This window comes from Brienomyrus brachyistius, chromosome 10 (genome assembly GCF_023856365.1).
Source record: "Brienomyrus brachyistius isolate T26 chromosome 10, BBRACH_0.4, whole genome shotgun sequence".
Lineage (NCBI taxonomy): Eukaryota > Metazoa > Chordata > Actinopteri > Osteoglossiformes > Mormyridae > Brienomyrus > Brienomyrus brachyistius.
In genome coordinates, this window is record NC_064542.1 from 17,692,032 (window position 1) to 17,719,848 (window position 27,817).

Genomic DNA, 27,817 nt, shown 5'->3' on the forward strand with positions numbered 1-27,817 from the left:
TTTCCTATTATTTTCTGTTATTTAATTTCGTGGATCTGCTAAAGTTCGTTTAAACAGTCAAGTATTAGTCAAACAGGAATCGTTTCCTGAATCGGTGTTCCTGAGGAGCATGAGCCTGGGCTTGTTCCGGATGGGATTCGGGATACAGCCCAGTACAAGGGCACTGAAACAGTCACACAACCGTGCACATGGAAAGACAGCAAGCAAAGGAAACGCACGGAAGCCCAGGTGAACATGCAGTAACATTCAGAGGCAAGAACCCACAACCTTGGGATTTATTGTGGTTTTTGGAAAACACTTAGATATTAGCATTGACTTTTACCTCTTTTAGATGACAGTCAGGAGCATGCACTGATACAGTGCGCTGCCGCACCCACCACACGACAAACCACCTCAGGGATGAGAACCTGAGTTAAGCCATGTGGCAGGTGATACCTCAGCACCACATCACTCCGAATGGACCAGTGTGTTTTTTTTTCTGGTGGCCAGAGTGCCAATCTTGCCACCAGCCCCCAAGTTTTGGAGGACCTCCTTATAGGGCTGGGTGTAGATTAACGTCACGATAGACAGAGAAAATATTTTTTAAAGTTATTTCTTAAAAAAAAAAAAAAAAATACAAACTGACTAAATGTCCAAGTGTATGAAGTATTTAGGGATTGCATCATTCAGGTAAATACTTATATTCAAATTAAGACATTGTATAACTATTTTTCTGTGCTGTTTTGTGTCACATGAACAAAAAAAAAAAAGTTAATGCATGTGGAGCCCAGGTAGGCACATGGAAGGGAAAAAAATCGACGACTTGAAAAATTGATGTAAAAAAGATGTGGAAAGTTCAGGTCCAGAAAGTACTAATCCAGACCAAGGTTTTGCTTGTTTTCTTAGCCAATTTTTTTGAATATGTACGTTTTTTGTGATAGCTATTTCTTTATATTTCGGTTTTTCAGGAAAAAAAAATTCTACGATATGCGTGTTGCGCGTTGCCCTTTCACCCGTTACATTGTGTTTCTTAGCGTTTCATTCTTTTTCTTTTTTTTAATATACTAGGTGGGCGGGGTTTTGTGGGGGTGTCTGTCACTACCAGATTCCCGTTCTGTATTGCCTGCCTGATTTGTACCTCGCATGTCTGCTCATTCACACCATTTTTTTAGGATGCATCCACCACAGTACATTTTTGGCATTGCCCGCACGTACGTCTCGTTACTTTTTCTGGTATGGGGTCAAATCAGACTCACCACAACCCAAATATGAAGTTATTAACCAATATCTGAATTTGAATGTTAATCTGAACTTTGAATTTCATTACCTGAATACCAGAACCTTAATTTGTACATGTTTACCTGAACTTGAATTAGCCCTAAGGAACCCGAACGTAAATACGCTTACCTGAACTTAAAATTAAAGAAACCAAATTTGAATTTACTTGAACTTATTTGATTGTGTGGTAATAAAGATTCAAGTTTGGGTTGTAAAATTGAGAAATTCAGGTTCAGAAAAACAGGGGAAACATCCGGGATACTCGGAAAGAATAAACAAGCGTAGATCTGTGCACACAATCACAAGAAAGGTTTCCAGTCGTTTGGGAAGGGGTTTTGTACATCTACCAATACAGTGACTACAATCTCAGAAAATGCATAGAAATTCCAATAGAGACATGGAAAACAAAAAAAATGCTGCAAATCTATTCACAACATAGTGAAAGTTTCTGGGGAACAATGGGGGGGGGGGGGGGGGGGGGGGGGTTCGTTCCCCACCCAACGAACCAATAGACGAACCATTAGGACTTAGTGGTATATCGAATATTTACAGTATATAGATATATACTGTAAATGACACAAGTTTGGGTTCATTAATTCAGGTTCAGGTAAAAGTATTCAAATTCAAGGTCTCGTATTTTGGTAATGAAATTCAAGGTCAAGTCAACACTAAATTCGGGTAAATCAAATTCAGCTTGTGGTGAGTCTGATTTGATGCCATATTCTGGCACTGCCTGATTTGTTCATCCTGCCATTTTATGTCAAACCGTATTGTCTACATTTACAATAAATTAGATTGATACAATATTACACTATCAAACCATTTCTTATGTAGAAATGTATCTAATATATGATGAAATTTCAACATACTGCCCAGCCCTACATCACCATAGATTTTTCTGACAGTTGACTTATGACAGTTGGCATTCACTTGAGTCATTTTTAATTGCATTTCATTTTACTGCCATTTGACTCATAGACAACTGCCTGACTTAAGTTCTATAAAAGCCTAGGCGGATTCCAATATTTTACACATTTTAATAAACTGGCCAGCAGGTGGAGTCAGTGCGCCATGTCATAAAGTTTATTTAAAAAAATGGACAAAGTATAATTGTACTGCTGTTATATGGCGCATCCCCAACTGAGCAATGCTGTTCTGAATATGCAGGAAAGTCTAAGTGTACACAGCCAGCACAAACAAAACTTAAACCTGTACGATCTAAACCAGGTAAGCTCAATGCGTCGATTTTACTGGACAATCGCAAAGATAGAGTGGGTACATCGCATGGCATAAAAAAATAGAGGAAGGATGACGCGTTCAACCGCGCCAGCTGCTGCAGAACTCCAGCAAGCGATCGAGTCGAATCCAATTTATTTCTACTAAACTTAAGAAAGGGTATAAAAAGAAAATGAATGAGGGAGCTGGACCAAGTAAGAAACAAAAAACCTACCACTTCCACACTAAATGGGAGGAGGATTCCTTTTCATAATGTCATATTTGAAGTGCGTTTGCCTCATCTGTCAGTCTGCCATTGATATTCCGAAGATGGGAAACGTGGAGCGACATTTGCGGACTGTTCATAAAAACTACGACATTAACTTCCCTCCAAAAAGCGAGCTGAGAAAGGTGAAGGAACTAAAATCTCAGTTCAATTTAAAAAATGCGTTATCCCAAAGGTTAATTAATAATAATAATAATAATATAGAATAATAATAATAAATATTCGTTATATCTATGGTTTGATAATGTAATATTGTATCAGTCTGACTGATTGATACATTGGCCACCAGTGAGAGTCAGTATTCAGTTTTCTATCAGTACTCCTGTGCTGTTTCTATGCCATGGATGACGTTCTGACGCTTCAGTCGCTGCTTGCAGTTACTAGTTGTTGTTGTTATTATTGTTGTTGTTGATATTATTGTTGTTATTATTATTCCATTGTTCCAAGGTCCTGTTCTGACACTTCTGACACATCCATTGTAGGCACTTTCAGCAGTGGATTGGGATCAGCATGGGCACACAGCCTCGTACGCAACTCACATATTTCCATTTGTTTATTCTGCTGAATCTTTCCCCACACAACATAGTGTAACATAAACTTTATTTTGCAAATCGTAAAACTTTAAATAATATATGTCATAATAGGACACTGATATAAATAGTTCAACATGTTATGCTGATGTAAAAAAGACACAGTAATAGGTTGTTCATGAACATCAGTATTATTTGACAAGCCATCCGCACATAGCATGTACTGTATGTGCGCAAATACTACGGGATGCGCATAGTTTTTTTCAATCAAATCTTTGTAATAAACCATAATTTAGAGGTCAGTGGTCATTGTTGACAGACCATAACAAAATGCATCCTCTGCATTTAACCCCCATGTGATATAGCAGGGGACAGCTAATTCAGTACCCAGGGAGCAGTACCGTGCATAGGGTACCTCAGTGGTGCATGGCTGCTCGAGGATTCAAAGCTGCAATCTTTCAATTACAAGTGCGCTTCCCTAACCATTAAGACACCATTGCCCACTGTGTCCCATTTCAACTTGAGAATGTTCTCCTGAATCTGGCAATTAAGTAGCCACACAAAGTTACTTCCAACTGAATTAAGGTGGGAAAGGGTTATTTTTCCAAACCAGTATTCTGTATTAACAAATACATGTATCTGCCACTGAGCCTGTATCTCTGTAAGTATACATACTATGTCTCCCACCCAAGTTAAGAATACTCTATTATGGGAGACATAAAATGCATAATTACAAAAACGCTTAGTTGTATATACATGTATTTAGTACAGTATATAGGGTTGAATGAGCAGAAACCCTAATTTTCACCATTAAACTGGACAGAACTGTGTGTGGCTACTTGCCAGATATAGAAGATCATTATCAACCTGGAATAGGAGACATACTACAAAGATCCAATGAACTTATTGCTGCAAACACGTAGTATTTGTGCACCCGCAAACTATGTGTGGGGATGGCTTGACCGTAGGCTATCGTAAACCCATAGTATTTCCGCACAACATACGGTTCATTCTATCCATCTATCACCCATTATTTGAATTAAGGTAGTTACATCAATCGTATATCAAAAGCATACAGCATGAATTACAAATGCACTTTCCATTGTCTGGATAGAAAGATTGTCAGATAAACTGCGACACATCACTTCATGGGAAATAAACAGACATGCAGCTTTAAATGATAAACAGCCTCGTCGGGTACATGTGCTGAATGGACGCGTCAACATTTCGAGAAATGTAGATGTGATGTTGTTATTTTTGGAAGGTACTTCGTGAAGGTTAGTACTGTTTGCCTTTATTTAATTAATGCTATCTCATCAGTAATGCTATATTAACACCGTCACTGTAAACATGGCCGAAAACTGTATTTTATTCATTTCCGTATTTGATCGAGGTAATCATGGTGTTACGAACCGAGACGTCTTTTTATTTCCATTTCAGTAAAATTATACGCATCAGTGATACACGTTAATCATTCATCGCTGAGTTTTACATCTCATCAGATTATATATATAATCTTTCTTTAGTTTATTGCAGTTTCCGATTGTTACTGTTACAGACTTCCTCGAAACTCTACTCAGTTAAGAGGAGATCGACACAGCAAACGCCCTTCCTAAAGTTTTGTCTGGAGACCTACTTTCGGGTATTTTACCCCAGCTTCGCATTGATGTTATGAAAATGTTTTCCAAAGAAATGCTAATTTTAGCGCAGCTCTTCATAATCAACACGAACAGTTGAGTACGTGAATAAATAGATCGATAATCTCGCCTTTAAGTCGTCTCTTCTTCTAGTTTTAGACCTCAGAATAAGGTTAATTAGATAAACAAACCGTGGCCGGTGGCCGCGAAACAAAGGCGCATTGCAGTCATGAAGCTATCCAAGCTTTGCCGATACACGGCCAACTTATCCGTGCTTCAAATGTGTGGCGCACACATGGACATAAGATCACGGCGTCAGATCGCGCATAGCTAAATCAAATGGTTCAAGATTTATTATGTGTATGAAGTACAGGATCAGGATGTACTAAAAAGAAATGAAATTCTTATTAGCGTATACAGAGATTTAACAATGAAAACGTAAATAAATACGAGACCGAAATATACAGAAAGACAGACAAATAAACATACAAACAAACAAATAAAAATGGCAGCAGTATGACAAGTAGCAGTAATAGGGTATATTGATGGGTATAATATGAATAATATCAACAGTACAAACAGAGTCTAATGTCAGAAGCAGTGGCAAATTATTTCCATTAAATCTTCGAGACTTGTGAGATCTCTTACGCATTTTGTTGAAGGAATTTTATGCGATCAAACCTAATTTCTGTACGGATCAGCATGGGCGTCATAGTGGGGAGAAAAGTCTTAACAGGGCCCCAAGTCGGGGGAGGGCCCTTGAGAAGTCTGGAATTTTGTTTTTCTTTAAATATTACTATCATAAATAAAGGTCACAATGAATGTTGCTAACTAATGTAAATTGAATGTTTTGTTTGGTTGAATACATCGGTTGATTGATGGATTGAATTTTGTATCCCACATACTGTATACAGTGTCTGAGGACAGGCCACCCCTCACCCCTTGCAAAAACACGAAATGGTTTAGTCTGCCTTCAGCGGGCTTTTTAACTTAGACGCACTTTACTTAGCATTCCGTTCCTTCTGCTAGAGCGCGCATTGTAGCCTTGCAGTTGACAATGCTCTTGACCAAAAAAGCGAAATCAGGCTGTCAGAAAAGAAAAGAAAGGCGGGATCGAGAGTAAAAGCAAAATGAGGGAAAGCAACTACTGACAAACTCCTTTTCCAAGAAAGGTGAGCACAAATGCCATGACAATTGAAAGAACGTCTAATGCACTTTCAAGTGATGCCCTGGTTACATCTGTAATCTGAGGTAAAGCCTAAATAAACTGTTGTTCGCATACCACACCTTAGCAATAGTACTAATTTGAAAATGCAAGGTTCGCCAACATGTACGGTATATGAAATCATTTAATCATTCTGCAAATAAAATCAAGTCAAGTCTTGTTTGATTGTAATTTATTAGGCCATAAAGAAATTGGCTAATGTACGGTTAGAGAACTAAAATTATATTTTAAAGCTTTGTTGTAGTCTAGCCTAGATTAATGGGCGATTTCAGCATTGTTAACTGCTATACGACACTACTTGTGTATAGGGCCCATAATCTTGGCTACGCCACTGTGGATCAGTATTTTTAAATAATTGCTATTTGGAGAGGGGATTGGAATTTATGCACGTACTGAATGCAGTACTGCAGGTCCTTGGAATGTGTCAGTGAAGAAAGAAAAACGCAATATGCATCATTTACTGCGTTCATTTTAGCACGGCTACAGTATCTGTACTTTCTACGCCCTACATTTTCAAACCAGGCTTATTACTCTTGTTTCGTTTAATTTAAATGACGTTATTAGGGCATTTTGCCATGAGTTTTACCTATTCCGAATCAAGACAACTTCACTGATTGGTTGAGGCTTAAATGTGTTTGAGGCTCGACGAAATGTCTAATAAAACTGGTGGGAGTGTTAGCGGAGTCTTTCCCGACAGTATTCAACCTTAACACTCCATTACCAGCCTCAACTGCGTGCGAATTACTGTTCAGCACAGCCGGACTTATATTCACATCGAAAAGGGCGTGCGTTGATTCCAAGAACTTTGAAAATCAGCTTCTTTTGAAGCTAAACAGAGGGTTCTGGTAGTTCTATGGTGTGTACAGTACCTGAGTTCTTCTGGCAACAAACACAACACGTAATATATTTGCATACAAGTAAAGTTTTTTGAACACCATGCACATTGAGTTTCTAATCCCTCCATCTTTTACAGTACTATAATATTTTTTTGCATGATGTGTTTAGCAAAAAGGCGATCGTCATGTATAATGATGGTAATGGCCGATGGAGCTTTAAGTATTTATCTGGCTTTATTTTTCTCTGCTTGCGTTTTACATACCGTTTGGACATGGGGTCCAGTCAGTTTTGCCCTAAAATGGTGGTTTTGTCCTTTGCAAGGGTACTTTATACTTTTATACTTTTAAGTATGTTTTAGAGCCTGTACTTTTTCAATTTAACTTGAGTAAAAGAAAAGTGAAGTCGATACTTCAACTTTTACTGGAGTATTTTTTAAAACGTGTATCTATACTTGAGTGAAGAATGCGTGCACTTCTGACGCCTCTGCCAGCAACATTATACTCTACCCTAAATGTAAATGTAATGTAGACATTAAGTCGTGAAACATAAGAAAATCATTTTAAGCTGGACTAGGTGTAAATTATGTGCCATTGCCACATTTTATTTGTAAGTAAAACAGTAACAGTAATTTTGTAACTATAAGCCTAAGCTCCATATGCATCTTCTGTGAGCCACACACATTACTGTAACATCCTAGTAGTCGTTACACCCTTTTCGCTATTTATGGCCACACAGGGCACCTGACTATAAATAAACCTGAAGTGCACATGCCAACATTTGGAAATCTCAAGTATGGGGCTAACTTTATCACAGTTTTACACGAAAGTCTTTGTAAGATTGAAGTTGAATTTTATGAGCTGTGTTCCCCGCTCCATGTTCGTAGAAGTGTCCTCAATACCCTGATTATCTTGTGCGCAAAAGATTGTTGTGCCGGGTGATATGGTTCCACTAGTTAGAATTTCCCAGCATGCTCTCAGGTTGTGAAAATAGCCCCCATGTGTAGCTGTTGTAAATACTTGTGCTGTGTCTGCGCTTTATATAAATGTGTTTACCTGTCCCAGTTACTTGTGTGTTTCTGTGCTCTGTAAAAGTTTACCATGTGTGGGCGTTACAATCCAGCATCAGACCTCCCTGTGTTCTCCCTAGTAATGAGAAGTTTGGTTGAATTTACAGAACAAATTCAATTGAATTATTCATTTAAATGAATCAAACTTTTCTCTCTATGAGTAGGGTGGGGAGGCAGCATCCTATGTGCTGCTACACTGCACACAGTTACTTTTATTGAAACTGTACAAGTGTCAAAGATTCAATGGGAATAATTTTCCACTGCTTAGAGTCATTAGACTCTGTTTATGCCAGGGGTCACCAACATGGTCCACATATGTTCTAAAAATATCACAACTCACCAGTGAGCGGCGTCTAAAATTTAATTTTATCCTGTTGCTATTCTGCTTTAATCACATTTGCATTTATATAGATTTGAAAATGACAATATCTAAAAAAAAGCATCTAAAACATGTTTATTATACATGAAGTTTAGATAAGTTTAGGAGGGCGTTTCAACTGGAAGCCCTTCGTATGGCTCAGTACCCGTGAAGTAGCTCTCAGTTTTAAAAAGGTTGGTAACCCCTGGTTTATACTGTTGACATTATTGACATTATTCATATTAAACCCATCGATATACACTATTTGCTGCTACTTGTCATACTGCTGCCATTTTTATTTGTTTGTTATCTATCTATCTCTGTCTGTCTATCTATCTCTGCACCTTTATTGCCACACTGTATTTCACACCCTGTACTTCAATACAGAACAACAATTAATTTTGAACAGTCTCCTATGCATGGTCTGATTCTGTAATCTCATGTTTATGCGTGCACCACATATTTTAAGCACTAATGGTTTGAGCATGGATCAGCAAAGCGTGTGTGGCTTGACCCCAGTGTTTTATGTTTCTGTATCCCAATTAATAAATGGATATGTATTTACTTGATGGACTGTGTTTTGTGTTTGTACGTATTATGAAAACAAGAAAAGCAATGAAATATTGAAACCGGTGTAAATAATGTCATGGAACACAACCAGAGGTGTTTCTTCTGATTTTTCATATTGCGATCAGCTATAACATTAAAATCACTGACATGTGAAGTGAATAACATTGATTATCTCGTTACAGTGGCACCAGTCAAGGGTACTATTATTGTCTATTATTGGGCAAGTGAACAGTCAGGTCTTGAAGTTTATTGTAGTAGAAGCAGGAGAAATGGGCAAGCATAAGGATCTGAGTGACTTTGATAAGGGCTAAAGAGCATCCCCAAAACAGCAGGTCTTCTGGGGTGTTCCTAGTATGTAGTGCTCAGTATCTACTAAAAATGGTTCACCCAGTTAGCTGATGATGAGGTCATAGGTGCTTGAGGCTCACTGATATGCATGGGGAGTGAAGGCTAGCGGGTTATAGGTATTGGGGGAAAAAAGTAAATAAAACCTGGGGAACTTCTGTAAAAATATATAACAGATATCTTGCTCAGATCTTCTTTGGAGAACGTCCTGCTCACAGAAATACAAATTGAGATTTCCTAGGGACAGACAGAGCCCCCCTATTGGCGAAATAAGCATGCCGCATGCTGGCTGACTGAGCACTCTCACTTTCAAGCCTGATCTCACCAGTCTGTGTGTCTCATGGAAAGCAAGATGGGGTAGGTGAAGAGAAGCATTCAAATGTACCTGTAACTTGTTCTTGTGCAAACATCAAATAAAGGGTATAATTTATCCATCCATCTTCTGAAACCGTTTGTTCTATTAAGGGTCGCGGGGGACCGGAGCCCATTCCAGAGGCTATGGATGCAAGGCAGGGAACAACCCAGGATGGGGGGGCCAACCCATGACAGTGCACAGTCACACACCAGTCACTCACACATGCACTCCTGCAGGCAATTTGGTAACTTCAATTAGCCTCAGGATGTTTTTGGACTGTGAGGGGGAACCGGAGAACCCTGAGGAAACCCCATGACCACACGGGGAGAACATACAAGCTCCACACACGGAACCTTGGAAAAGACTTGAATCCATGACCCACAGCTGTGAGGCATCAGTGCTAACCACTGCAAGACTCTGCTGCTATTAAAATAAATTGAATTGAACTGAATTCAATGGAATTATTTGCATTACTTTTAATGCAGTATTTCACTGTTTCTGAAACAGAAGCTAGCTAAATAGTTAGTGGCCTGAAACCGTGTAATACTGAAATATTGTTCAATATGAACTGACAAAATTTGTTTTCTGCTGCTCTGGGGGGGGGGGGGGGGGACTCATCTGTGTCTCGCCTACAGCCCCAGAACACACTAGGCCAGCACTGGGGACAAATGACATTTATAAGTGTTATGTTACTCAGTACAAAACACTGTGAAAAGGGTTGCCTTAGTTCCTTCATCCAGAAAGTACACAAAAGGAAAAATTTTAATCTGATTTTTTTGGGAGTTAATTCCTTATTTTCCTACACAGTGCAAATGCATGCTTTTCAGCATGACACTTATTTGCCATAATGCAAAACCGTGTTGCAGTCCAGGTGTAGCTCACCCTCCTTTAGTACCTCAGCGTTCTACCTGGGGATACACACTGGGTCACTGCTGAGTCACTGCTACTGTGAATTTTTATTGAACAGTTCACTTGTTGCTCATTGGTTGTTATAACAATAATATCACCATTCTGGTACAGGAAATAACATTCTGCCAAAACAGCCATTCTGTTTATGAGCTCTGCTTATTTCTTTAGAAAACAACACGGTTACACAAGCAGGCCAATGTGTTTAAGATAAATGCCAGGAGAAAACGGATGTCAAAAAGATTGTATATGAATCAATCTGTATTGAAATGATTGTTTATGAATCTGTTTGTGTATCTTAATGTACGACGTATCTAAATTACTTCCAATGAGTATCTTAAGTTGTGATATTTGCAGTGTAACTAACAATTAATTTTGTATTTAGTCAAATAGCTACATTTTCATATAATTTCATGCTATAAGGTAACAATAATATAAAATTATTATAATACCATATCAGTAGTTTTGTTTAGTGAATGCGTTGGGTCTTGAGTGTTTCTTGTTTTAATTTAATTTACTTTGACTGATGTGTAATTTTTGCATCAACCCAACGTTTTATTTGTATGGCGTCTGGTGGTTCTTCTCCGTCACAATGATGGGGTCAAAGATGACTATTTTCCTCAGCCCCATGTTGATCTAACAACTGTCGCTTTGCAAATATGAACTAAACGCTCTTGCAAGGCTTGCTACTTTTTCTTGTGACGGTCAATAATTTTTTAACAAACTGGGTTGGAGATGAAGATGTCATTCTCTTTGTGTTCCAGGAATAGCGTTACACTGAGAGCCAATGGGGACCCCAGGAAAGACACCTGTGGACAGGTCAGAATGCATCCTCCAACACCCTCACTGGGAAATATAACCTAGACATGGCAGTGTGATGGAAGTAGGTTCAGGTGGTCTGACCTCTTTCTCTTGACAGGGGCTGCCTGGTGGGCATCATGTTCTTTATCTTTGGACTGGGAACCCTTCTGCCATGGAACTTTTTCGTAACTGCTTCAATGGTATGTCCAATTTGAAGATAGTAAGTCACTAACATGGGAGAACGTTTTAAAATGGATTTGAGGAAGCACTTCTTTACACAGCATGTAGTTAGAGTATGGAATAGTCTTCCTGCTAGTGTAGCGCAAGCTAAAACCCTGGGTTCCTTTAAATCAGAGCTAGATAAGATTTTAACAACTTTGAGATATTAGTTAAGGTCTCCCCAAACGAGCTTGATGGGCCAAATGGCCTCCTCTCATTTGTAAATTTCTTATGTTCTTAAGTACGTGCCTTGGGTTTGTTGTGTTTTGCGACAGCTTATGTTCAGATATAGCAAAGGCAGTATAAAATGCTATTAATTCAGTGGTGTGATGACCTCACAAGTCCAGGCAAAACTTGTGAAGCATTACTGAGTTTGTCTTACAGCAGCCTATTATTATTATTATTATTATTATTATTATTATTATTATTATTATTATTATTACAAGCCCTATTTCCAGAGAAGTTGGGATAATTTGTAAATACAATATAAATGAAAATATACATGAACCTTTAACTGACAAAAGTACAAAGAAAAGATTTTCAATGACCAACTTAACTGTATTTTGTAAACATACGCGACATTAGACTTTGATGGCAATGTATGTGTATTTAAACTCCTAACATACTCCTCAGCGTCAATGGTACTTTCACATACTTGCAACTCATCCATGCTATGGGCCCTGATGCGCCCCATACATCGCAAGTGCTGCTTTTGTACCTTTCACTGATAGCGATCTGGATAATCGGTTTCATCTTCGGGACAGAGAACTCGATACCCATTTTTTCCGAAAACAAGCTGAAATGTGGAGGGGCCCCGAGAACTCGCTGGCGTTTCTTCATAGAGTTGATGTATAGCTTCCTCCGTACATAAGTTGCATTTCTGGATGCAGTGACAGACTGTGTTAAGTGACAATGGTTTTCCAAAGTACCACTGAGCCCTGGTGGCTGTATTTGTCGCAGTAGCACGAGTTTCTTAGGCAGTGAGAGCCTGAAGATCACAGACACTCAACAGTGGTTTCCGGCCTTGCCTTTTATGCACTGATATGTCTCTGCATTTTCAGAATCTTGTCACTGACTAACAATTCTCTAATGAATTTTGGCACAAAGGAATGAGCCAGGACCCATCCTTGCTTGCAAAGACTGTGCTTTTGATAAATGCTACTTTTTTACCAATCATGATACCTCACCTGCTACCGATTAGTCTGCTGAATGTGGAGTCTTACAAACTGGTGTTACTAGAATATTCTGTGCACTTTTCAGTCTTATTTCAACTGTGTCCCGGCTTTTGTTGTGTGTGATGCAGCCATCAAATTATAACTTTGCATATACTTAAAAAAATAGAAATACAAGTACAAATGTTGAAAATCTTTCCTTTTGTCAGTTAAATAAAGGTTCACGTGAATTAATATATCAGATTTTCTGCTTTTATTGCATTTTATAGCACTGCTAGATACTTAAAACTAAGCTTGATTAGCAACAATAGTCTAATCCAACTAATAATCTAATCTAATGCTGGAAATGATTATAAGTTTGTTTTTTCTGCATTTGGAACAAGTTCCAGATGACCTTTGAGTCTGGGAGGCATGGCCACTAGGAGACGGCCGATCAAGACTCATTGGTCCCGATTTCTGAACAGATATGCCAGCCTAGCTGATTGTATAGTTTCTGCATTAGCTGTTGACAGTGGTAGTAGTTACAGCTTTTCTGCAGTATGTCTTTGAGGCTGATTAGAGTTGTTTCTATTTTGCAGTACTTTGAAAACCGACTCAACAATTATGAATGGAGCAATGGCACTGTCACTGTGCGCAAAGAGTACTACTTCAAAAACTGGATGACTCTGCTATCCCAGTTGCCACTGCTCCTGTTTACCCTGTTGAACTCCTTCCTGTATCAGTGGTATTTACACACTTCCTCCATCTTCCATAAGCACTTGTGCATTATGAGGTTACAGTAAATGTGGAGTCTTATTCATTTTATAATTTTATATTTAATTTATTTACATTTATATATTTATTATCATATCTGAATTGATTTGATTGTTTGGCAATTTGGTCAACGTTTTGGTTATTTTAAATGTGTTTTATAAATGAATTTGATCTTGAGCTTGACCTCTCAGGGCATATACCCACAATACATGAATCACCTCAGTGTAGTCAATTCAGTGTTATTAACCCACACAAACAATGGGAGAACATGCAACTCTGAAAACAGGGCAGGACTGGGATTTGAACCCCCATCTCTTGAGGTGTAACCCAATGTAATATTAACATACTTTATCTGTTATATATCAGATCATTGCATCCCTGGATGAACTATACGTTATTGTACTTTTTTCACACTTTTTCCACAACTATTCTTGGAGGAAAGTTTTTGGAATACCAAATCTTATATTTACAAAGAAAAATACTTTCACTTAAAAAAATAACAAATTAGCAGATACCAATTTCACTGTTAAAGAACAACCACAGGCTACACATTATAATAAGTGTATTAAACTAAAAAATATTCCAATAAACAGGGGGTAGAAGATCAATAGTCAATAATAAAAACTCCATAACCCAGGAAGGCGCAGGATGTTTTTCTTGCGGCAGACCCACATAAAGAGGGCAAATAAAACATGTTGTGGTGAGTGCTTGAGTCATTTTAATAAAAGAGATGACAGCTTTTTTAAAATGAAGGTTACTCCCTTTATTTATGGCCACTATCGGTTTAATACTAGCAGCAGGACAGGCGGGGAATCCAACATTACAGGTATGACATTTACAATTAAAATGCAGGAATACACATATTAATTTAAAGACACGTGTGGTGCAAAGCATGTCAGGAAATGCATAATTATTCCTGCTGACCAATCCTGTGGCATCACATTATGTCAGCCAATCATGGATGGTGGGTGGGATCACTGCTCATACAACATTGAATCACTAAAATACTGTTGATTCTGTCAACTATGTTTGAAGTACCTTTAGCCAGGAGGTGAATCATTTATACCATCTACTGTTGTATGTGTTTAATAACATCTGAATCCTAGGCCTTGAATATAAGACTTACCCAGTTTTTTGGATTTACTTTCTTGGGGGAAAAAACACCATCTTATATTCGGGCTAATACAGTAAATATGATTTTCGGACTGGTCTGCTGCTGCGGCCGATTCCCTTTGCACAATAACTCAAAAAGTATTTGACAGATTTTCCAACCTTTATGGACCTGTTCAAATTTTGAGGCAAAATCGCAATAAAATTGAAGCAGTACCACATAGCGATAGCCAAGAAAAAGGCAGTTTTGACACTTGATACAATTATGGAAATACTTCCAATAATATTTAATCTTTTTCAAACTTTGCAGGCGTATTGTTTGGCTGAAGATTTAGACCAATTCAAATGTTGAGACATCTCTCCAAAACTGAAGCAATGTGGCTTAGTGGCATTTAAGGGAAGGGTGATGCCAGATGACATTTGACTTAGTTTTTGACTTATGGCATCTACAATTTGGTGGATCTTATTACTACTTCATCAAAACGTTATATGGATGAAGATTTATACCTGATTTCATTTTCAGATATAATGGCCCAAAAATGAAGAAGACACTTGGTCTTGCGATCAAAATAACTCTAAAAGTATTTGACAAATCTTTTTCAAACCTTGCAGACATATAATGCATGGATGAAGATTTGGATCTGTTCAAATTTTGAGATAAATCGTACCAAAACTGAAGTAACTCTTTTTATTGGTAGCAGAGGGATTTTCATAAAATTGGGGTCAGTGTGTGTCTGTATGACTACATGTCATAGCATGTTGGTCATAGCACAAATGATAAATACATTTTTATATTTATACATATAAAGAATATTTGATAATGATATTTCAAAACATGGACATTAAGAGTAACACAAAGATATATAGTTAACCATCTAATTGGTGTGGAAAAAGTTATGCAAATTGGGATGTAAGTGGAATATGCAATAAATGAATATAATCTGTCACAACCAGGACTTCTTCTTGCTGTGTTTGGAATGTGATAGTTGTTGAAATCCTGCTAATTATAGGTGTCCCAAGAATTAGAAGTATGTAGTTGCAGGACCTGTAGTCTGTGTAGTGCAGTTTCGTTTGTTTTCTGAACATGCAGGATTTCGGAAAAGGTTCGGATTGCTGGAAGTCTGGTCTTCATCCTTCTTTTCTTCATCCTCACTGCCGTTCTGGTCAAGGTACCCATGGAGGAGGACCAGTTCTTCTCGGTTACCATGGCAACCACTTGGTTCATTAACTGTGAGTTCTGCCTTCCCTGTTTGCGAATGCAGCACAGTGTGTAAAGTGGCGCTCTGTCTGCGTAACTGTATTTATGACTATCGTTTGTCTGTACCCAGCGTTCGGGGCAGTGATGCAGGGAAGTCTCTTTGGCTTGGTGGGCCTCCTCCCTCGAAAGTACAGCTCCGTATTCATGAGCGGTCAGGGGCTGGCCGGTACCTTTGCTGCATTGGCCATGTTGCTGGCCATAGCAAGTGAGTACTGCCAGCTCAACAATAAACAAAAGATGAAGTTTCCAGAAAACAGGAAACACTCCCCCAGATTCTCGCCTGTGTTTGTCTCCCTCTTTGTGAACAGGCGAGGCAGAGAGTGAGACAGCAGCACTAGGTTACTTCATCACTCCATGTGTGGGGACCCTGTTGAACATTATGTGCTACGTCATGCTCCCACGTTTAGTGAGTAAGCCTATCACAGAGTCCTGCAGCCCTTCTCCCTGTAAGTCCTCCCCTGTATCTCTAGCTAGAGTCTTCCAGACACGTGGATGTAGGGGTCATCACATTATGAAAGAGACCCTAAAGTCTAACCAGTGGAAAATATTCTGAATAGTGTGTAGACATGTTTTATTTTTACAGGAGTTTGCCCAGTTCTACTTAAACAAGAAGATGAGCTATGAGCGGGAGGTTTCTATGGAGCTGCTACCTAGAGGTTAGTTCCACATGGCTTTTGGCTGCTTTCCTGTTACCAGAAGCTCAGTGTTGTTCTGTACACACTGGGTATCTACCTGAAGCTGTGTAGACTCTCACATTTCTTACCTGAATTACATGTTGGTTTAGTTTTGGTCTTATAAGAAAGCATTATGCTTCTTCATATCTTATGATATCATAACAGGTTTTCTTCTCTCCTGTGGGCATGGAGATCTGGTGCTATGTGGATTGGGTGGTAGTCGGAGGCAGGGGTTAGAGGTGCAGGGCAGGTGTGGGTCTACTCATAAGGAGCTTTCACACTGAACCTCCATAACCTGGTCCCTATCTCAACCTGGAGCTTTTGTAGTTCCTGGCCATTGTTGTGTGTTGCTTTCACACTGTACAGCAGGAACTGGGACCTTTATGTTAAATATTTTGGGGAGATGCAAAAAGCATCTGCCACCCCAAAACAGTGGAGCATATACAAGTCATTTTGTTGGTTATTTTTTGGCTATTGGGGATATCATCTGTAATGACAACGAGACACAGCCTTTTATGAATATTTTATTTATTTGGCCTGCAACATGTTTATGATTCTTATTAAATCTGGCCAGCAGATTGATCTTTAGCTTTCCACAGAATAACTAATGGAAGGTTATCCCGTTAATAAATGCTGCCAAGTTTCACCATTGACACCGGCGATAATAGAGAAAAGTATACATTGGTTATTGATAGAATTTTTCAATGCAGAAATATGGAGATGCGAACCAAAAATATATTAATTGGTGCATTAAATGTAATTGAGGTACAAACATAATTCCATCTACTCCACTTCTTTTTTAATGATTGCAGTTATTCCACTTTCTTATTCAATCGTTCGATACTGACACAGACACAGAATCCTTCAGCCCACATGCCAAATTAGCTTTAGTACTTTGCATATGCATAATGCAAAGGAAGAGGGCAGCGTACAGTGGACTAAGAGGACCTTCTGTGATGTGTGATAGAGGTTGGGCAGGTAGAAGACTCCGTTCCATGCCCCCTGGTGGCTGACAGCGATGCACCACACCCCGATGCTATAACATGTGACACGCAGCGAACCGTGCTCACCCTGCAGGCGGAGCGGACCAGGTGTGACAAGAAGTCTTCTATTAAGGACATCTTGAAGAAGGTACCTAAAGGTCAACTTCTGTCCATCCCTCTTCAAACCACATATCCAGTACAGGGCAGTGAGGTTTAGACAGTTAGTCGGAAGTGGCGTGCGCTTAGGTTGAAATCATTAATTCATTTTACTACTTCACAGATTTCATGTTAGCAAACTATAATTTTTCTAAGTTTGTTAGAACATGTTCTTTGTGCAAGACAGAAATAATTATTCCAACAATTATTTAGAGACATTATTTCACTTTTAATTCACTATATCACAATTCCAGTGGGTCAAAAGTTTACATACAATATGCCAATATTTGATAGCATTCCATTTAATTGTTTGACTTGGGTCAAATGTTTCGGGTATTCCAGGCTTTCAACCCCTGGCCTGAAGACTGGTACCGGTCTGTGACTCTGAAGCACTGGAGTTTTTGCAGAGGGGTTGCTTACTTTCCCAAAATAAACTATATATTTTTCAAAACTTTACCACCCCTAATCTTCATACCTTCTGTTTGCATCTGAAAAAAATTAAAGTGATGAATCTTATCAATTCTCTAGCACATCAAAAAGCTGGGAATCCATACCACAGAGAACAATTATATTTAAACAGTTACCACTGGTTCAAAATTGAAAGCATTTTCATTACTTTTCATTAAATTTTTATAGGAAACCTAAGAATGAATTCAGTGTTGTAGTAAAAATGTATTTAGCAAGTCATAGACAGAAAGTATGTAACATCTATAAATGCTGATGTAATCATGCCAAAAATGTAAATCACGTGTTTATTTATGCCCCTGTCTTCCGCAGTCTTCCCCATTCAGGTCCCTGAGAATCTCTCTCTCTCTTTTTTTCTCTCTCTCTCTCTGCAGATTTGGGTGATGGCATTCTGTGTGACATTTGTGTTCACAGTCACCCTGTCTGTGTTTCCTGCTGTCACCGCAGATGTGAAGACCAAATTTAGTGGGACCTGGGGTATGTCTGTACTTTGGAGAAAATCCTGTGACATGTCAGCTGTGGGACCTTCAGTCTGATACTGATTCGATCTCTCTCTGCCTCAGAATTATACTTCACACCAGTATGCTGCTTCCTCACCTTTAATGCAATGGATTTCATTGGCCGGAGTGTAACCTTCTGCGTTAAGTGGGTGGGTGACCTTCATCTAGGTTATAATCATGCATAGGATGTCTGTCTGTTGTCATCAGCTAACGGGGTAATCACAAACCTTCTCCTACCTCACATTTCCCACTCAGCCTCCCAAGGAGAGCCTCCTGTTCCCAGTGCTGGTGGTAGCACGGCTGGCATTCATCCCATTGTTAATGCTTTGTAATGTGCCAGGCAACAGATACCTGCCAGTGCTCATCTCCCATGATGCAGCCTTCACTGTCATTATGATGCTCTTCTCCATCTCCAGTGGATACTGTATGTGTCTGTCTATGACCTACGCACCACAGTGAGTTACCTTTATGGTCTACAGCTTCTACTTACGACATGACATTCAAGGAATACAAATGGTTTTTAGGAGTGATCCTCCACCACAGACGCTTTCTTGTTGGCATGTTGGCAAAAAGTGTTCAACTTTGCTCAGACATTGTATAGGTAAAGATGACAAACTAATCAAATTTTGAGACAAATCACCACCAAAATTGAAGTACGGCCTCATAGTGTTAGCAAAGAGAAGGGCAGCTTCAGAAGTGTTTTTTTCCAGCAGATACATTGTATGCACGATGGTTTAGTACTGTTTGATTTTGTGACAGACTGCACCAATATTTCAGCAGTGTCACTTAGTGGTGGCTCATGAACAGACAGCCACAGAAAAAATGTTGATCTGGTGAACCAGATTACATTGAGACAATTCATGCAGTGACTTTAAATGAAGATTTAAAGGGTGTGGCTCAGTGGGCTAAGCCTGTGTGCCTGTAATCAGAAGGTCGCAGGTTCAAACCAAGCCTCAGCATGTCTGTGGGTCCTTGAGCAAGGCCCTTAATCCCCAGCTCCTTGGGCACCCCAACAGGTGGCTGCCCTTTGCAGACAGGCTACTCTACAAAGAGCAAGTTGATGGAGGTATAAAGACAATTTCCCCACGGGGATCAAAAAAATATCAATTATTATAATTTTCTTGGAGAGGTGGGGAGAGCATGTGGGGTGGGAGGGGTATATATTGTAGGGTCAGGGGGTTTAAGAGTGGTCTCTTGTGTCTGTTCTAGTCTTACCCCCCTTTTGCCCCCAGGTTAGTGGAGCCCAAAGATGGGGAGACCGCAGGAGCCCTGATGGCATTCTTCCTGGCACTGGGTCTGTCTCTGGGGGCAACATTGTCATTCCCGCTGCGAGCCCTGTTGTATTTGTCCGGTTCGGAGTAGGAGCACCCAGCTCCTATCTCTGGCAGGGTGTTTGTCAGTGTCCCTCCCTCCTTTTCTTCTCAATTAGTTTCCACCCACACAATGGAAGAAGAAACAGAAAAAGCTGTTAGCCACTCTGCCACATCAGACCCTATTCGCACATTAACATACATCCTAGGTGGTCCAATCACAAGTGGACAGCATTAAATACAAGTATTTACAAATACAAAAAGTATAAATGCAAATAGGGCATGGTGGTGCAGTGGTTAGCACTGTTGCCTCACACCTCTGGGACCCAGGGTCAAGTCTCCGCCTGGGTCACATGTGTGCGGAGTTTGCATGTTCTCCCCATGTCGTCGTTTCCTCCAGGTACTCCGGTTTCCCCCCACAGTCCAAAAACATGCTGAGGCTAATTGGACTTGCTAAATTGCCCGTAGGAATGCATGTGAGAGTGAATGGTGTGTGAGTGTGCCCTGCGATGGGCTGCCCCCCCATCCTGGGTTGTTCTTTGCCTCATGCCCATTGCTTCTGGGATAGGCTCCGGACCCCCCGCGACCCAGTAGGATAAGCGGTTTGGAAAATGGATGGATAAATACAAATAAGTTTGAATCTACTGGGAAGTTAGTTTAATATCAGAATGTCGTGACCCATTTGGAAACATTATCTGTATCATTAATGTTCCACATACACACATTAAGTGTGTATCATTAATGTTCCATGTAAATTCAAGAAAAATAAATTGTGTAAGAAGCAATTTATTATAGATGATTTGAAATTTGCACAGATTACATATTTCATGCACACTTTGATGAAGCTCCCTTATTTATGTCAAAGTTGCTCCAGGTTTTATTAATATTGGTGAAACGTGCCAGTAAGAATGTTACAGAATGTCAGGATCCCCCCATCGCCACGCACTCCAGGCATGCCTAAAGGGAGCAAAGGGGCAACACAGGGAACGCGATGAGACAGCACCTGGGGTAACAAAAGCAAAAACATTGATGCACCAAGGGGAACAGCAACAACATGAGGGACAAGCAAGACAACAAGAACCAGGACATAAACTGAGCAAACACGGACACAATCAGGGGCACCAAAAACGGAAACACGAGACACAAAGGCACTAAGGACGGTGATAATGGAGTAACAGCAGCAGGGAATACACCGAGGAAAGGAGGAGTGAAGGGACCAGGAGGAAACAAAAGTGGAACAGAGGGACAGGGAGCAATGAGGTGAAGGGTGGAGGGAACCAGGGAGGCGGAGGTGACTCCGAAAGGGGTAAGGAGGAAGGCGCAGGTGACTGACGAGGTGGAGCTGGGATAACCTCAGGCGATAGACGAGTCACCACAGGGGGAGCAACAGCCAACTGACGAGCAGGAGCCGGGGGGACCGAATGCGACCGCCAAGCTGAAGCAAGGGGAACCGAAGGTGAATCCAGGGGCAGGGTGGATGGGACTTGACACCAGTGCAGGTGTCCTCTCCCTCGGCGGGAGACTGAAAGAAGGGGCCCTGTCCGGGATCTGCCATGATGGGGTGTATCCTCCAGAGCGTCTCTGGGGAAGGACTCAGGGTGAGCCCACTCCAGCTCCTCCGACAACTCTAGAGGATCAGGAGCAGGAACCACTGGGGCTGGGGCCACAGGAGCAGGAACCTCAGGGATTGGGGCCACAGGACCAGGAACCTCAGGGACTGGGGCCAAGGCCACGGGAGCAGGAACCGCAGGGACTGAGGCTGGGGCCACGGGAGCAGGAACCTCAGGAACTGAGGCCGGGGCCATGGGAGATGAGCCTTGGATGCTGGCGAAGCGGCGAGGAGATGAGCCTCAGGTGCTGGCAAAGTGGAGGATCCTGGAAGGGCTTCCGATACACCCTTCCGTTTGCAATCTCTCCGCTTCTTTTTGCGGACTTATGTTAATACCAGGGGGGTATTCCATGAAAATAGCTAAAGAAAGCCAGACTTTCCCGAAAAAGTCAGACTCAAACTAGCAACATCTCTAGACTTAGCCTCATGTCGTTCCACGAACACAGTTAAACTTTAATTAATCAAGGCTCACTTATTGCACCCAAGATATTTAAGAAACCCAAATGAATGGATGAATGATAGATCGATCAAATGAGTCGGAAAGCATGTAAAACAAGAGTGGTGTTTGATGGAGCTGTATGAAAAATACAAAGATGTAATCACTAAAAAGGCAATACTGTGGCCATAAATAAAGTCAGGGAGTTGGCTTGGCAAAAAATTGCATACTAAATGCATAAGTTATGTAAATGTTACAAGTACAGTGGCACGGTGGTATAGTGGTTTATGCTATTTCCTTCCACCGCAAAGGTTCCTGGTTTGATCCCCATAGCTAACGGGGAACTGTCTGGGTTGTATACTGTATAATGTTAAAATTACTGTATAATCTTATTCTGTATTATTTGATCTCTGTAAAGTGTGAAATGTTCAGCAGAAATAACCATTTAATAATAATTGTCACAGCCTCCGGGCGTGGTCCGGCGGAGGCGACCAATTAGACGTTAATACAGAATACTATAAAGGGAAGGCACCCGCAGCTAAGGTTGCAAAGTATTTACCAATGTCCAATTGCAATACCGAGCGTTTTTACGTCCATTTTCTTTCCCATGTTTCTTACCACTTCCGTCTGCCTTGGAGTGTGGTTCCTGGGCTATGTCCTTCGACTAGGAGCAGTGGCCATGGAGGCCCAGAAGGTAACTGCCATCCAGGAGTGACCACGCCCCCGGAACCTCAAGGAGCCACAACGCTTCCTGGGGTTCGCTAATTTCTATAGACAGGTCATTACTCCTGGTCCAATGGTTGCTCCGGTATTACAGCATCCCGGAGGACATCGTTTTGGACCGCAGGCCTCAACTTGCGTCCCAGGTCTTTAGAGCATTCTGCCATAAACTGAGCATCTCCCACAGCCTGTCCTCAGCTTACCACCAGCAGTCAAATGGCCTGGCCGAGTGGATGAACCAGGAGGTCACCAAGACCCTTCATCTCATTAGCCACGGGAACCCCGCTAGTTGGGCATTTCATCTAGTCTGGGCCGAGTATACCCTCAACTCCTGGGTGAGTCCCAGTACATCCGTTTCCCCATTCCAATGTGTCCTGGGGTTCCAGCCACTCCTCTTCCCCTGGGACTCTCCCGTGGGAAAGGTGCCAAATGTGGAGACCTGGTACCTGGACAGCCGACAGGCCTGGTGGCGGATACAGCAGGCTCTACACACCCTGGCCCAGAAGACAAAGACCCAGGCCAACAAGTATCGACCCTCCTTACCAGGTCGGGCAGCAGGTCTGGTTGTCCACAAGAAACCTCAAGCTCCCGGGATGCCGTAAGCTCACGGCCAGATACCTTGGGCCGTTCCAGATCTTGCAGAGGATCGGGACCATGGTGGTAAGGCTCCAGCTACCGAAGGTGTACCGGATCTGCCCTACCTTTCATGTCTCTCTGCTAAAGCCTGTTTGCTACAGCCCGCTATGTCGAGGATGGGCTCCTCGAGCTACCACCACCAGGGGTTCCCGAGGACTCCCCAGCTGACCGAGTTCAGACCATCTTGGACTCCCGACACAGAGCAGGCGCCCCCAGTACTTGTTCAATTGGGTGGGTGGCAGCCCCGAGGAGCGCTCCTGGGTCCCGGCCCGGGACGTCGAGGACCAAGCTCATCCCTCCAAACCTGGGCCGCGGCCTCGGGGTCGCACTCGCCGGCGTCAATGGCCTCTGGGAGGCGGCCGTCGGGGGAGGTACTGTCACGCCTCCCGGGCGTGGTCCCGCGAAAGCGACCAATTAGACGCTAATACAAGATACTACAAAGAGAAGGCACATGCAACTAAGATTGCGAAGTATTTGCCAATGTCCAATTGCAATACAGAGCATCTTCTCGTCCATTGTCTTTCCCTCGTTCTTTTCCGCTCCCATTTGCCTTTCGTGTGCTCCTTACCCTGCTTGCCTTCCTTCCCCAGACCAGGCCTCGACCCTGAACCTCCTGCCCTGCCTTCTCTGCCAGCCCCAGGACCTCTCGTCTCCCCTTCCCTGTGTCTCTGTGTCCCATGCCTGTCCATAGGACTAACCACCCTGGCTTCTAACCTTCCCTTCCGACCACGAACATTTTACTCGTCTCGCCCTTTGAAAGCCCTTTGCCTTTTTGATCTAATAAAGATCATTTTGTCCTGCACTTCTTGGTCCGTGAATCCCTGCCGGGGCAATCCTGACACGTATCTTGTCTTTACTTTTTACAAAAAAAAATTCAGTGTACTGTGACTAACAAAAAATATATATCTTCCTGTTCATATTATTTTTACGGATTTTCTTTTAGTCTCAGTCATTGTGGTTCATGTTTGACTTTTGTAATATGAGTATGCTTTTATTTTAATTATTTTGGAATTATTTGGAATGCTGAGACGTGATTTTTATAAGCTTTATTATCTTTATTACATGACATAAGTAGTGAGAGTGTGGAATTTCGTCCGATGGAACAATCTTTTGGGAATCTGTTCCCACATGTCGGACATTCTTTGAAACAACGCTTAACAAAGCCAGACAGTTAACCTGGTCCGGAGCAGATTTGTTGACTCGATTTGTTGAAGTTACCATGGTAGCTCAGCAGGGATTCATTTAAGACATGTTGATGGAACGGTACTCCCACTTAAATGAGCCAGACTTGTCAAAATAAGTCAGACTTTCCCTTAATCCTGATTCGTGGAACACCTCCCAAGTTTAGAGAGCAGCACTGAGGTCCAGGGGTCTTCTCAGCTCTGCCTCTTGGTTCTGATAACTTGATAAAGTTAACGTTATTGATTATACTGACGTTAGTTAATGTATTGTACATTATTTACTGGTGGTGTGTTTTAGGGCATTTTAAACAGGGTTGTTTTTTTTTTTTTTGTAATGGTCCCCGCAAGGTCAAATAACAGGTTTTTGTCCCCACAATGTAATGTAATACACACACGCACACACAGCCACAGGTTTGTAATTACATCTTTGTGTGGCCTCTCCATTTGTTTCTGTGGGGAAAATTCTAATTACAACATGATGACCATAAATAACCAAACAAAATACAAGACTTTTGGCATATTTAGTTTTTTGATTCCATTCATAGACCACATACTTTACCACGGTGGACTAGAGTTTCTTTCTCAGTGGTTCCACATGATTTTAGTTAATCGCTGTTAAATGATTGGCAGCTGAAGAACTAGTGCAGGGACACAAACAAATGTAATTCATAGAAATGGTAAAACACACTGCAGATCTCTCTGTAGCTCACGTCGCTACCTGCCCAGCACTGTTGTCGTGGCATGAGGTTTTCCGCCCTTAGGGTAGCTACACACCACTGTGTATATCCATTGCCCTCTGCCTGTGCCAGAGCTTGTGTGACTGTGTATGCACTGTTTTCCACCCTTAGGGCAGCTACACACCACTGTGTGTATCCATTGCCCTCGGCCTGTGCCAGAGCTCGTGTGACTGTGTCTGCACTGTTTTCCGCCCTTAGAGCAGCTACACACCACTGTGTATAACCATTGCCCTCGGCCTGTGCCAGAGCTCGTGTGACTGTGTCTGCACTGTTTTCCACCCTTAGGGCAGCTACACACCACTGTATATATCCATTGCCCTCTGCCAGCTGCTGTTATCGCCACAGAATAGTAAATTGGCCTATGGTTCTTGTAGAACCCTGTAATTTCCTCATTATATAACTTTGAATAAAATGTAAGTAATTTATCCCTTGATGAAAAATGTAATAAATCACAATAATGTAATATTTTTTACTGATTAATGGGAATTTATAGTTACAAGTTGACCATTTTTACAATAATCATTGTTACTGCAAACAAAATGCTTAATTCAGTCTACTGTAGAAGATTGTAATGAATAAAAGTATCCAATGCACGTAGCATATTCATTAAATCCATTCATGTCTTTAATATGTACAGTATGTTTGCTCATTGTTATATTATTCTGATATGTTCTAGTGAGGAACAAAAATTAATTTTTCTCAATTGTTTGCAGACATTTCATGAGACTGTGCCTCATTTTCACAGTATAAATCCAAATACAGGAACCTTCCTGAAGATCTTACTGTTATGTTCGTGGTCCGTCGGGCAGGCAGGCAGCGGGTAAGGATGAGGCAGACAGGCTAAGATCTAGATACGATGGTTTACAGAAGGGACCGGGGGAACACAGCAAGCAACGAAGTACTAAAATCATTGACCGATCTGGGGAACTGGCTCAGACGCGGACTGAGACACAGGACAAGCCGGAAATAACAGCAAACAGCTGAGAACCATCAGGGTCTCACACGAGGTTAATGAGGGGGCGTGGCACACATGAGGAAATGACGAGCGGATCATGACACTTACACTGTTCAAATCATGCACACCATCACCAACGCAGCGTTGTGTGCCAAAGTTGCGGCCACAACCTATCAATGAATGAAACTTATGCTTCAGCATTTACACAACTGGGTTAGGGGGGTACTACAAAAACTACAGGATTGCGTAGCTACAGGAACGCTAGCACAGGTTCCCGGCACAAACTTTAAAGTGCAGGTTCACTTTCCAAAAGCCTACGCATAAGTGAGTTATTCCAGGTTCCCCTCCACCATGTCTGGCGCAGTCTGCTCTTCCGCTTTATGCCTGAGCAGCCACTGTGCTTTGGCTGAAGGTGGTCCGGCGGCACAGAAACCGTTTCTCAGGGGAACGGCACAGCTTTCAGAGCGTACTGCTGCTGAACACCCCAGAAACTATGGCAGGGGTCTGAAAATCAACACTGCGCCGGCGCAAAGATCTGCCCCAAATTAGCCTAAGTCAGGGTCTGGCAATTAGTTTAAACCGTGGGCCCCTTTGTTCCACAGTGCTCTATAAAAATTGCAGCTATGTTTCAAATGAGTTTTGTCTGAGTATTGGTTATTTTAAGAATAAACTTAAGAACAATTCAGCCTCTTCGGGGTTGGAATTTAGCATACTGATTAGTAAGATACAAGGTCACATTTGTTGGGAAATCGTGTAATTCTATTCAAGTAGTTGTCTATGTCAGACAGCTTTTGTGGTACAAAAAAAAGAAGGCAAATATTTTTCTAGGTACGTTGGATCTGGCCCGTAGACTGCCATTGACGAACCTGCCACCTATAATGTAGTGGTTCTACAGCTCAACAGCTAAAATTTGTTTTATATCATTTCTGAATTTGAGTATACGTCTAAAGTAGTAAAAGGTGGTCTTTTTAGTTATGTTTCATTATATTGAATTTTAAAATAACTAATGGCATGAAACACCCAGTTACTAAATCATATAAAACTCCTGCTTCAGTGACTATATTGTTCAATGGCTACTGCCTAGTGTCCCCTATGTTGTTGTTGTTTAAGAATAGATTAAAAAGCCTTTCTGTGACAACTGACTCTTTTTTGTGATACACCATTAAGTATTTCGTCATTAAAACCCATCTCATCCAACGTGACATTTATGTTTTTACAGTACTGTGCACAAGTCTTAGGCAGTAAAAAAAAATCATTTGTTTAAATAACTGTCATGTTGGTGTAAATGCTGTTACACCTGGCAAAGTGTGTCAGCTTAGCCATTTCAAAACCTCTGCTAAAATAACCCTGTTATTTCCAGCAACCATACAATACACCCGTGTATGTTTTGACCTGACCACTAGCCCACCTCATATATCTATTCAATATCTCGTTCACTTTTTAAACTAATTAAGTTAATTAATTAAGCGAGCTGGTGGTGAAATTTAATAAATACATGGAATGGTTCAGGTGCCACTGAGGAGAGGTTTGGGAACTGAAATGGTGCTCATCTAGC

General features: G+C 41.2%; 1 protein-coding gene across 5 annotated transcripts; it reads left to right on the forward strand.

Moving 5' to 3' along the window:
- The first annotated feature begins 2,398 nt into the window (after nucleotides 1–2,398).
- LOC125750343 (equilibrative nucleoside transporter 2-like) lies at nucleotides 2,399–25,935 on the forward strand. 5 transcript variants are annotated; one of them, XM_049027977.1, is made up of 14 exons: nucleotides 4,289–4,565; nucleotides 4,847–4,930; nucleotides 11,352–11,406; nucleotides 11,507–11,588; nucleotides 13,358–13,503; nucleotides 15,733–15,872; nucleotides 15,971–16,105; nucleotides 16,209–16,306; nucleotides 16,484–16,556; nucleotides 17,542–17,705; nucleotides 18,553–18,655; nucleotides 18,742–18,827; nucleotides 18,934–19,133; nucleotides 19,911–25,935. In XM_049027977.1, exons 3-14 carry the CDS (start codon nucleotides 11,375–11,377, stop codon nucleotides 20,038–20,040), a joined length of 1,389 nt encoding a protein of 462 aa, XP_048883934.1. In that variant the 5' UTR covers nucleotides 4,289–4,565; nucleotides 4,847–4,930; nucleotides 11,352–11,374; the 3' UTR covers nucleotides 20,041–25,935. The 5 variants fall into 5 exon arrangements, with proteins under 5 accessions (XP_048883935.1, XP_048883934.1, XP_048883932.1 ...); XM_049027978.1 differs by lacking the exons at nucleotides 4,289–4,565; nucleotides 4,847–4,930 and adding an exon at nucleotides 2,399–2,484; XM_049027975.1 differs by lacking the exon at nucleotides 4,847–4,930.
- The last annotated feature ends 1,882 nt before the right edge of the window (nucleotides 25,936–27,817 follow it).

Bases quoted from the DNA above. Each gene is read 5' to 3' on its own strand.
- LOC125750343 (XM_049027978.1), top strand. From the start codon at position 11,375: ATGGGGACCCCAGGAAAGACACCTGTGGACAG. The intron at 15,873-15,970 runs GTGAGTTCTGCC...GTCTGTACCCAG, and splicing joins AACCACTTGGTTCATTAACT to CGTTCGGGGCAGTGATGCAG. The intron at 17,706-18,552 runs GTACCTAAAGGT...CTCTCTCTGCAG, and splicing joins TTAAGGACATCTTGAAGAAG to ATTTGGGTGATGGCATTCTG.